A 12,132-nucleotide genomic window follows, 5' to 3' on the forward strand; every position below is an offset into this window, starting at 1 on the left:
CGCATCCATAAGATACAAAATTCACCAAGTGCAGTAAATTGCCTCTGGCAGAGGAGTTTTTTTTTCGCTGTCAGCTCTTTCACTTCATTAGGAGAAATTGGATGAGCTGCAGATTTGGCTGATTTCTCACACATTTTTTATGCTTGCTCTTTTACGAGACACCATTTGATTTATTCACATGATTACGTTTTTAATGGCCATGAATATTTTTGGTTTAAATGGGATTTGAGTGCAGATTTTCTAGACTGCAAAGAATTTCTTGCAAATAGAGAGATATGGCATAAGTCTTAAATTAGAGAAAGGCGGAAACTTGTTGAATTAGTTTGAAGTCACCGATTTTATTTAATTACCAAGACATTATGTAAAGAACGAAAATTTTGCTAGCGGTGAGAAGCAAATTCTACAACTCATTTTTGAGTATTCAGTCAAACTCTTCTAAGAATGTCACACCTCTGGATTAAATTCCAGGAGTATTGCATTTATTTAAGGTTAAATCATATGCTAATTCATATTCAGCACTTCCCAGCCCATTTTCCATTTGGATAATTTCCCAAAATGCTGTTCCACGGTAGCAAAATGGCACAGATGCTTAGATAAATCTTCAAATACCGAGTTTTGTTGCTGCTCCACAAACCCAGCGAACTTAACCATAAAAACCTCATGCATAAGTCATAAGAAAGACAGTTTCAGACAAAGACAGAAGCGATTTCTGTTTGATTTTATGTACTCGTTTCTTTTTGCATAACAAACAAAGGTGACTTTTGTATGAGAGTAAAAATGGTAAATAGAAAACAAAAGTTACATCAGTTTGTCTGGGGTTTGTGGGCATAAATTAGCGTCAAACTGCAAAGAAAGAGGGAGACGGGGCTAGTGGGTGTGAATGAGGAGGACATACATATCTCACCTCTTTTAGCAGAACCGAAATGGAACGTTGCCCAGAAGTTTTGCCCAATTAGTGGAGGCATCAAAGCAAACACCCAGACGAAGTCAGTCAGCCAGGTTCACCGGCACGGAAAATCACCACAGGCCTATGCTCCGGTCCCTATTTCCTTTCCAACACTGAAATTAATAGGCACCGAGAGCGCATCCTAAAAACTCAAACCTGGAAGCGAACTACACAAGCTAAAACAGTTTGTAATACAAGTATCTCATTGATTCAGATAGCAAACTGAATATTTTTCTTTCAACGTTTTTTGGAAAAAATAAAAAAAAATATTGGCACACAATTGTTTTCGGTGCACTGCTCCCTCAGGTTGTTCCTTCGTTTCGCCCCATTCTTGTTTCTTTTTTATTGATTTTCCTTGGGGCGTTTGCTGCCTTGACATTAATTTAATTGTTGTCAGCATCTTTTGAACTCTCCTCCCACTCATGTGTCAGCTGTCAGAGCGTGGTAATAAATTAAAAAATTTAGAGAGATTATGGGCCTGTACAAACCAAAGCCCCAATTGATCTCTGCCGACCAAACTAGTTTCCTGCTCGAACTTCGTAACTGAAATGGTATGAAATCACAATTGAATCGGCAATCGTGAACTTGGCATTGCCGAATACCACTTGGCCCAATGACAAGTTTCTTTTTTTCATCCGTTATACGTTTTCTAAGGGGTTTTTTGGTCTTCGCGCTTGGCTTTTTTATCAAGATTCAGAATACCTGGCCATTTTTTCTCCGGTCAATTGTGTCTTTTTGGGTGAAAATCACGTATGTCGAGGGCCTCGTGTTCTGGCATAACAAAGTTGAGTCCGAAGTAAAATCGGGGTAGGCCTCAAGTGAAGTAAAATGAAGTCGCGAAAAAGTCACGTGCAAGTCCTTCGCGATTGTTGTCCTTTTTCCTACAACTCTACCCTGCCTTATGGAGATGGATGTCACTGCAAGTCCTTCAGTTCGGTGACCTAATTTACAGTGTCAGTTTGAAGGAAAGATAAACACTTGGACACAAAAAAGAGTTTTTTTTTTTATAAATATACATTTTTGTAACATTTTTGATTTAACATCAGTTCTCTATGGCATGCACTTGCCAATATTCCCAGACATCACTGTTAGATATTTCCTAGCTCAAAACCACCCACAAAAATATCAAAAACATTGGGCGTAGAGCTAGACAAGGACAGATAACATCTCGTGCTACGATATTAAAGCTGCTGACATGCCAAATTATCTTTCCAAATTAAAGACAAACACTACGAACGAAGACAAGGAAAAAAAAGACACACAGAAATATAAAACCGAATAAATGTTGAAAAAATTGGAAAGTGATAAATGGTTTGGCCCGGTCAGCTGGCCACATAATTGTTGTTGTCATGTTTGTTGCTTTTGTTCAGCTATTTGGCGCAATCTTTGCATATAAATTAGCCAGAAAATGCCTTTTCAAATGGCCGAAGAGAACTCGAATCCAAAGAAACCGAATGGAACAGAACCCGAAACAGAACTCCAATTTGGTCTCGCATTTGACTGACAGGCAGTCGGCCAAGTTGATTTTTAACTGGGCTAACTGCGTTGGCCCCCTTTTCGCAGGCAGAAGAATAAGCGTTTCGGGGTCAACTAGCTGTAGCTCCCCAATGAAATGGAGATGAACACGAAGTTGCAGATGAGGATGGAAATGGAAATGGTGGCATAATGGGAGCAGCGGCAGAAGACACGAGTCTCAGACAACTCCGAGATAAATCAAAAATTGTTGGAAAGCCAAAGGGGCTGGGGTGTTACGAAAAATACCGACTAATGTTAGGCATAAATAATGCAGCAAGGGACAAAGAAAGAAGCAACCGAGGCAAGCCCATAAGCCCCAAGTAATTAAGTCAAAAATAGCCAAAAGTCAAAGGCATTGCACACGAAAAAAAAGTATCATTAGGTCTTCAACTGATTTTTAATTAATATATTAAGATCAATTTTAGGGAGACATTATATAGAGGAACATTTGTGTGCGAAAGTCCGATATGTACTTTGATATAACAAAAAATTCTAAGAAGTGGAAACGTTTCCATTAGTTTTCTTATAAAATAGTTTCATTTTGTTCTCTGTATTGAAGACAAAGTTAAGTTCGCCGAAGGGAAGAAACAAGAAGGATTGTTGGGGTAATGAAGGGCGCCAACGGAAGTGTTTATGTTTTGAATATTATGTTTTTAACAGAGAAAATCCCAAAGTAAAAAGAGGAGCATTGAAAGAAAATTGTCTTGTGTGGGTGGGGGATGGTAGAGGGTGTGGAAAACAAAAGATATGAAAATCCCCTTTGATTGTCAAGTTCAGGAGACAAGAGAAATGAAAATGAAAATTGTTTCTGTTTCGGCTTTCAGTTTTTTTTTTTTGTTTTTTCTTCTCTCACTCCATTCACCACCGACAATGTGACAATGCAGCTTGTGGATATAATAATTATTAACAAAACTGTGCCCACGGCCACGCCCCCAGGCAGGGACCCCAGTCCATTGTTTGCCAAGATTTTCCCCACCATTGCCTTGATGTGTCGCTCTCACAGCCATAAAGCCATAACCATCCGCAAGGTATCAATTACCAGACTCTAATGCGAAAATAACAAGCCGCAAAGGAATGGCCAAGAAATTTTAAGTTAAAGGAAAGGGAAACGGGGGGAAAACTGGGTGGCATCTAAGCTGAATACCTCGTAAGAGAGCTGACCAACAATGGAGCTCAGAAAGTAGAAACACAACTGCCAACGTAAAATGAAATGCAGTGGGTGGAGCAAGTTGTCAAATATATAAGAAGAAAAACCTAATGAAATGAAGAGTGAGTGGAGGGAGATAGAAAGTAGTAGAACCAGAACTTGTGCAACAAAGTTTTCCATAATTTCAATAGTATATTGTCAATCAAAGCTCTCAAAACAGATACTATATTTGTTCAAACTTATCGAACCAAAATGTGGTTTTGATGGACACGTTGATGCCATTGAAAAGTTAAGTTGCCGATAAGACAGAAAGTGTCTTATGACACTGATACTGAACTTGTCAATTGTCCAAAAGTGTCACACTTCAAGACTGCAATATCAAGTTGTATTTCTACATATTGAATACTAAATATTGTTGCCATGCAAACTTGAGAATGAATATAAATATAAATGAATACTTTAAAATTCCAGTAGCTTAATTTCTCCATCCAATTTACACCCAATTCATGCCTGGCAAACGCATTAACCATTTTCCATTTAGCCACACCTCAACGCAAAACCCCCAACTCATCAAGGCAAACGTAAAGAAAATAACTGCATTTGCGGTGAAATTTGTTAACTGGCCAACAAAAGTTGGCAATGGAGAAGGGAAAACTGGAAAACCGCTGGACGATGCACCCATTATGACAACGTCAGTCAACCGCAGCGACCAAAGGAATGTGACAACAGGAAAATGGCATACAAAAAGAGAGTAGTGCTCTTGCTTTGGGTGAAAATAACCCAAAGGGAGCCCTCATCAAAAACGCATCTATCATTCGACAGATTGCACAAAAGCTACAAAGATACTGATTGTGGATCCAGCTGTCACAATTAGGTGAAAACCAGGAAACTGAATATTTCAATTTAAAAATTATAATTCAAATGGAATGTATTTTTCCTTCATGACTTTCATCAGTTTCCAATCTATTTTCCTTACAATTGATATCAGTGAATATTTTTTAATATTTTTATAAATTATAAAAGGGACTCCCCTCGTTTTGAGATTTGCTTACGTACCCAGCTGGTGATGATCCCTGGCTGACGCTCTTGCCACCGCCCGTGTGAATGTGCCGCTGAGGGGGCGTGGGCTGATGGTGGGGCGACGAGGTGGCCGAGACGGTGGGCGTGCCCCCGTTGGAGGAGGAGCTGCCACCACCCACTTGCCCCTGACCCGCCAATTTGCGCTTTGGTGATAGCTCCTGGGCATTCTCGCAGACATTTTCCGTGTTGACGACCTGCTCCAGCATATGTATCTTCAGCATGATTGATGGATTTGATTGACTGACGTTGTTTTGATTTTGGTTTCGTATTTTTGGTTTTGAAGTATTTTTGGTTTTGTGTGTTTTTGTTTGCTTTTGGTTTTTTCCTTTAAATGGATTCAGTTTTTCACATGGGTTCACTTCACTCTTTTCATTTTGCTGCTCTGCACAGGGGGGGAAATAAAAATGAAGTTAAATTTATAGCACAACACTTTTCAGCATGTGGGTTTCCTTCCTTTCATTCTTCTTTCTCTTCGCTCACTCTGGTTTTATCTTTTCCCGATTAATTAAAGTTCAGGTTGCGGTCACTTGAGTCGAATTTTCCTTACGCATGTTTTACAACCGTTGTGAAACCGAATTTTATGTGGCCAGCAATAAAAGAATGGAAATTTAATAAGTTTATGCTGCCCGACGTGATGGTCGTAAAACGCGGTAAGAAAAAATCTTGTCTTCAAAAACAAAGAAAATCACTCAAAGGTAAATGAATGTGGATTCTGGGTGAGGCTTAAGTGCACATTATTAAAAAGTAATGCCGGGGCTGAAAACTCCCTGCCCAGCCGAGCGAGGAAAAGCGCGTGAAAATGCGTGCAAAACAGAGAGGAGACAACAAACAACCCGCATATGTTTTTCACGAAAGGAAAAACCCCAAGGCATAACCACTTGCCAGGGCAGTCACTTAGACCCCATGTCCCCACCTTCCGGGAACCCGCAATAAGCCCTCATAAAGCGGCAAGAAAACTTCGGCTTGAACCTGCCCCACTGAAAATTGGCTTAGGTCTAAAACAACCCAAGGAAATTGTGAAAATTTCCCCCCCAAAAAGGTAATGCGATGGCGCACGTGTCCAAGTGCCGCCCACCACAAAAACCGGGTGAGATGATTTATGATTTACGGCATTGACTGAAGGCATCTGGCCGTCAGAAGTCCATGGAGTTACTCCTGCAATTCCCGGATTTTCCTAGCCAAGGCCAGGCACCTCGCTTAAGTGGTAATGTGCGTACATAACGAGAGTTGTGAATGGTATTATGGCAGATTTTTGGGCTGGGGTGGTGATAAGAGGGTTAGTCAAAGGTAGACAAGCTAGAATTTGATAAAAGTGAGCCTGTTACGACCAAGAGGAGATGAGATGCACTTGCTTTAAGCCACTTATGGCTTGCTTAACTGTTCGGAGAAATTTAAGGGGGCAGGAGCGCTTAACTTTTACTGAACGCCAAACTTCAGCAGCCATGAAATAGAATTAAGGTGCATTTATTTTAGAAAAATAAATGGACTGTGATAAGAAAGCATGATTCAAAATTAAATTTAATCATTTCCAAACTAAAGTTAAACTCAACTTTGTGAATGCGCCTAATTGCTTGTGTACATAAATGCCTAATCTTAAGCTCCACTTAATTGATTGGATTTATCGTGCACGCATCCAAGCAAAATCTGGCAAATATTACCCAACTGCTGATATGATTACTTCACTTTTGGCCAAATGCGCCTCCATTGCCGTTGACCTAAATTGGCAAATCTTTGAATCTTCTCGGCAACATTTGGCAAATCACTTGCCCGGATTGAGATACCTCGCAAGCTCTGTAATGCAATTACCCAGTGTAAAATAAAATAAATATATATATAATTCGTTTCGACTCAAATCGCATTAAGAGCAATCAAAATTTTTGCGCCCATCTCTTTCGGCCTCAACACGCAACTTCCGTTGTTGCAAATTCGTCATTTCCGCAAAAAAAGCAACAGGCACTCAGGTGAGAATGATAAAAAAAAAATAACAATAATGGCTAAAAAACATCATAATGAACTCAACTCGAAATGAAATTGAATTACGTAGCGTAGAAAACAATTTGCGAGCGCAAGTGCTAAATAATTCTTTGGGGCACTGTCGGCTGCATTATAAAAAACGCATATAGAATAATTTATTTAAATCAGGCTCAGCAACCGCCCCCAAGTCGGCGACGACAACCTTTTATGGTGTCATGCCAAAGTAAAAAGAGAAAAAAATCTATAAAAATTTTATATTCATTCATTTGTTGTTGCGCTTGTTGGCTGTGGACAAATTAATGTCAACCGAATAGAGGGGATCGCAGGGGCAAAATCTGGCGAATCGTGTGGGCTGCTGGGCTAATAGTTGATTCCAGTCTCTCAAAACCACCCAGTGGGTGGCCTTTATCATGGATGAAAATATGGGATGAATGGCGAGAATGCGGAGGAATAGAAGGCAAGTGTGTCACCCAAACAATGATAATTTTTTTATTGTTGCTCATTCAATTTGGCATTTTTATTGATGTGTTGTGATCCGAGTTGCAAATGAAATTGTGCGGATTTCTTCTCGATATTTTTATTTTTGTTTTTCTCTGTCTTACTGTGTGATTGGGTTAATGAAGCCAAAACTCCCATCCTCAAAGTTTCTGTTGTTTACACAGTCTCTTTGAAGACGATATGTGGTTGAATAGAACAAAGTTATGTGAACTCTATCGGAAAAGTTGCGCACAATTGAACTGTATATAGTAATTCGATTAGAATTTTGTAAATATTATTGGAGCATCTTTTGGGATCGGTCGATTTATTATGCATTTATATCCTTACTTTCAGCCAAAATCTACTTTCTTACTTTTATTTTCATTATCACGTTATCGCAAAACAATCAAACCGTGATAAGTGTGTCAAGTGCTCGACAAGCACAACTTTCGGCAGCCTCATTTTTTAATTTTCCCCAACAAATAATTGCGTCAACGTTTCGCAATCAGATTTCAGTTAGTACTTTATGGTTATAACTTTGTGTCGATACGTCATAAACAAAGTGTTTGAGTTGCCATTGAGTCACCAAGTGGTATATTGTTCTAGTCTTATCGGAAATAAAAAGGCGGGTTCTTATCAATCTCCAAGTGAATGATATTCCAAGCGGGAAATTTTTGGAATATTTTAAGCCGCTGAATACACTCCTACAACATCCGCTTCCACCCATTTTCCTACACCACACTTTTGCAAGTTCAAAGTTTGGTTTCCTTCCGTGTGTACATTTCCCCATTTTCCTGTTAAGTGGGAGAATTTAGGACTGAAAAATTGGTTGCTTGTTACTTTGCTACACGTGTTTAAATATTTATGCCTTGACAAATTCTGTAAACAAATTTGTCTTATGCTCTCCGGCTTGGTTTCATATTGGGTCTTGTGTTATTTTTCTCGTAGCCTGGCTAACAAACATCAACAGCTGTTGGCAGACCGAGTTGCTCCGGTTTTCTATTTTTTTTTTTTTTTTTTGTGGGGCAACAACTTCTGTGAGAGCAATTCTAGTTGATTGTGACTTCTGTTCTGTTTTTGTTTCTGGTTTGGTATCGGTTTGTGTCGGCTGTATGCCATAGGTATCTTATCTTATCGGCTGCCAATTTGGCTGAATAATCAGCTTTTGGATGGGCGCAACCTTGACTACACCCACCAAAACCTCCTTTCCAAATTCAACGGGGGAGTTACTTTATGTCGAACACGGAAAATGGTAGATATTTGTGCTTGTAAGTGAACTCTAATGGGAAACTGATGTAGCAGCTTAGGAGTTTGAGATACTGAAACTAGTTGAAGGTACACCGTTTACACATGGTTTAATTTTTTTGACATTTCAGGCGTACGATAAAAGTTTTAATGCTTTTAAGGAAGGTACTAATTACATTTTAACTTTGTGGACTCAATAACTATGAAACACAATGCACAATTCCCGTTTTTAAAGAATTTCTATTAAACCGTAATCCAAATAAAGTATTATGTTCAATATCATTTGACCTTTTCCGATTATTTATATCTCGGTACAGGAATATTTTTTGAGACCAAAGAAGACCTTCAAAACACCTTGTTGCCATAATGTTTGGATTTACCACCCCATAACCCTTGAATCCCGAAAAAAAACAAAAAACTTCAAAGCCTCATTTTAGAGAACGACCTTGGCTTGTAATAGTAATAACGAAATTATTAAAAAAATATAAGTTGCATCATGTTTTCGTTAGAAACTCGACCACTAAACTGTATACTTTATTATTTTTGGCCCAGGTGCGAACAGGTCGTAAACAAAGGAGGAAAATATAGAAAAATCGTGGCAAAGGCAATTAAAGTGAGCACTAAACGCAGAGGCAGACACTCCCCGCCGACCGGCCGACTTTTCCATTTCCAATTCGGATGCGAGCCATTTGGCACTGGGCCATGTCATGGGAGAAGCGGCGGCACACGCCCCATAAATTAAATTCGCGTGTGTTTTTCCACGAATAAACGCAAAAGGAGGTGAGGGGGGATCTGCGGCAGTTGAGATAAGCAAGGGGCCAACACACAACGCATTGGCAAAACGGTAAATTTTGCAGCAGCCTACAAAGGCTAAGTAAGACGATCGAAAATGGACTTTAAGTTACCCACTAATTTGCTTTTATTACAAATATGTTTTAACTTTAAAGAATGTATTCTCGATCCTAAAACATTTAGATCTAACCTGAAGAAATAAGTTTCGCAACTTTTATATGCTGAAATTTAAGGACCACAGGATGCATACTGTATCCAAGGTCCCAACATACCCTTGCCTTTTTGAGTACTGGTCATGAAAGGGAATCCAAAATCAATGCAGGCGAATGACACGGCGAGGCTTATCCACCTCTTTCGCCTTCCCCCTGACGCCATCTCTTTCTGAGCCAAGCTTTTGTGCTGGCTGCACTTCAACTTGAACTCTCGAGTGGCGGCGAGAAAGGGAGGCGGCGAAAAGTGAGAGGGATGACAAGACAATTGATGGGCCAGACAGACGCAGAACGATGAATGGACAGCCGGAGAATCCGAGAAGCGGAGGTGTAGAGTCCAAGAAACCGAGAAGCGGAGGAGACGAAGGCGGCGGGAAATCAGAAGCAGATAGCAAGAGATGTGGCCAAAAAGCAGCTGTTTTCTTGCGATTGTTTTTCACAGCTTTCTGTTATTGTCCGTATCTTCACACCGAGCGACAAGGCCAATTTGCTTCTCGAGTTCATTTACATTCCGCATCGCTGAGGTTTACTTTACATCCCAAAGAGATTCAATGGGGCGGCTCTTCAGCGGACTCCCCCGCCCCAAAACCAAAAAAAAAAAAAAGATATCTGTCAAAAGGCAAACATCCGATTCGGGCAGCGAGAATCTCTTCACGAATGGCATGAATATTTGATGAGCTGTCGTTTACCTTTTTCGCCCTCGGAACGAACTGCAACAAATATTCGGAGCCCCAAAAATGCAACAGGCAAAAGCAAACAAAGGAAAAGAGCAGGGTATCCAGGTGAGCTCGGAATGGGGGGACTATTTATTCTACGAACCATGGATACTCTTAAAGACCTCAACTTACTTATGTTTGTGATCTAATAGTTTAATCTTTATTGAAATTAAAAATTTCCATATTATATATTATAAAATATATTAGGAATTTTTTATTTAATTGGAAATATGTTTATACCTGAAGGTTTTGAATAAGCTACTTTTATTTACATTATCAATTAACTCAGAGTGCAAACATTAACAAACTTTTCCATATCAAAGTCCGGCCACCTGGTGTCTATAAAAAATATGATTTTTATGATGGAGCGACTCGCACAGCTCGTGTTACCCCGTTTTCTCGAAAGAGCAACTGAAATTCCAGAAAACTGCAGCTGGCAAAGCAGTGAAAACAGCAAACAACCAAAACAGCAGTCGCAAAACTCGCACACACATGCCAATAAATATTTTTGCAAGCTGCAGCAGCAGCGAGACAAAAATCGAGAAAAAATTTAACGAAAATGAAAAGTCAACAGCAGAAAACACGGCAACACAAACTGAAATCATTTCAGGCCAAACCCGTTTCAAAAGCCAAAAAGAAATTCACGTGCTCTGCGAATTTACCATCATATGTACATTTTTTTTTTTTTTACTTTTTGACCGCCGGCTATGCATATTAACAGGAAAACAACAACAACAGCAGTAGCAAAGAATGGGAGGAGTAGTAGAAGCAGAAGAAGATGCAACATTGTCATTTAACGGGACAGGCGAACAGGGCACAAAAAGAGGTGGAAAATGCGTGAATTTTAATTTGCATTTTTGCGAGTGAATGACGAGAAAAAAACGCTTTTCCCGATGGAGTTGGTTGGAAACTATTCCACTTTCATTTCACATAACAACTCTAATAAATTTAAATATTAATTGAAGAATTAGGACCAGAATAAGTTGATACCACGTTGCAAAGATCTTTAATAAATTCAGAATTCCTTTATGGGAAGTAATATGCAATCCCGTTTTTTGTTTTAAATAAAAAAACCTGTTGGGGTACATGATCTTCAAATGTTTTCACCCCTTTAAAAAAAATCGGATTTCACATCAACATTTCCAATTGTTGAGTTAACTTATAACTGCAATCACCTCACACAACTTGAACATAAATCACAACAAATAAAGAAACACAATTTTAAACTGATCGCAGGAAGATAAAATGGTTATAAAAACCAAAAATACACGTAATAATCATGCGTGACGCATTTCAATCGAACTCCGAAAACACTGAAAACAAAACACAAGAAAAAACTCGGGAACCGCCAAAAACGAGATGAAGAAAGAGGGAGAGGAATGAGACAAAAACGGAACTTTTTTGTGGTTATTTCTCTTTATGAATATTTCTCATTCGTAGTTTCTTTTCAGGGGTTTGACATTTGTCTGTGCTGATTATGTTATTCCGTCATTTTATGCACTTGTTATTGGATGGCATTTTCGTAATTGAATTGCACAAAATATTACGCACACGATATCACTTGTTTTCAACACTTTCTTCGCTTCTGCTTTTGGATTCTTTGCTCGTTAAATTTCAATTTCAGCCAACGATTTTTGTTTAAAAATTTCACTTTTAACTACGTGCGCGTATTTATGCAGCCGTCTTTTTTTGGCAGACTTATTTTGATTTCTATTTGTCTTGCCCATTTGACACCTTTGCCACTTTCGCTTCTAATTTTTTTGATAAGACCAACAAATGCGATTTCAATTTGTTGTTATTCAAGCACACACGTTCAATTAAAAGTTCGTCAAACACTTTGTTTATTGTTTGCCTATTTATTGCTTTCGTTTTCTATCTTTTGTTTAGGCTTTTTAGGAAACCGCCTCAGCGGGATCAATTGCAAATTAATTGTTGAAGAAAGTTTGCGTGTTACGCTTAGCATGATTTGTTTTTGTTCACTTGTTTCAAGAATTCAAAACCACAAATCATCATTGCCTTAATTGGTTATAT

At 39.0% G+C, this 12,132-nt stretch overlaps 1 protein-coding gene across 2 annotated transcripts in view; it reads right to left on the reverse strand.

The window, feature by feature from the left end:
* Positions 1–12,132, reverse strand: part of LOC6731363 (rap1 GTPase-activating protein 1) — a 78,048-nt gene that overhangs the window by 63,661 nt on the left and 2,255 nt on the right. Inside the window, exon 2 of one of the 2 annotated variants that reach the window (XM_016178751.3) lies at positions 4,665–5,070. The exons of the other annotated variant lie outside the window; for it this stretch is intronic. Coding sequence (XP_016023968.2) covers positions 4,665–4,909 — 245 coding nt within the window. The 5' untranslated portion in view covers positions 4,910–5,070. The remainder of the gene's footprint in view (positions 1–4,664; positions 5,071–12,132) is intronic. 2 annotated transcript variants of the gene reach the window in all.

This window comes from Drosophila simulans, chromosome 2L (assembly GCF_016746395.2).
Source record: "Drosophila simulans strain w501 chromosome 2L, Prin_Dsim_3.1, whole genome shotgun sequence".
Taxonomy (NCBI): domain Eukaryota; kingdom Metazoa; phylum Arthropoda; class Insecta; order Diptera; family Drosophilidae; genus Drosophila; species Drosophila simulans.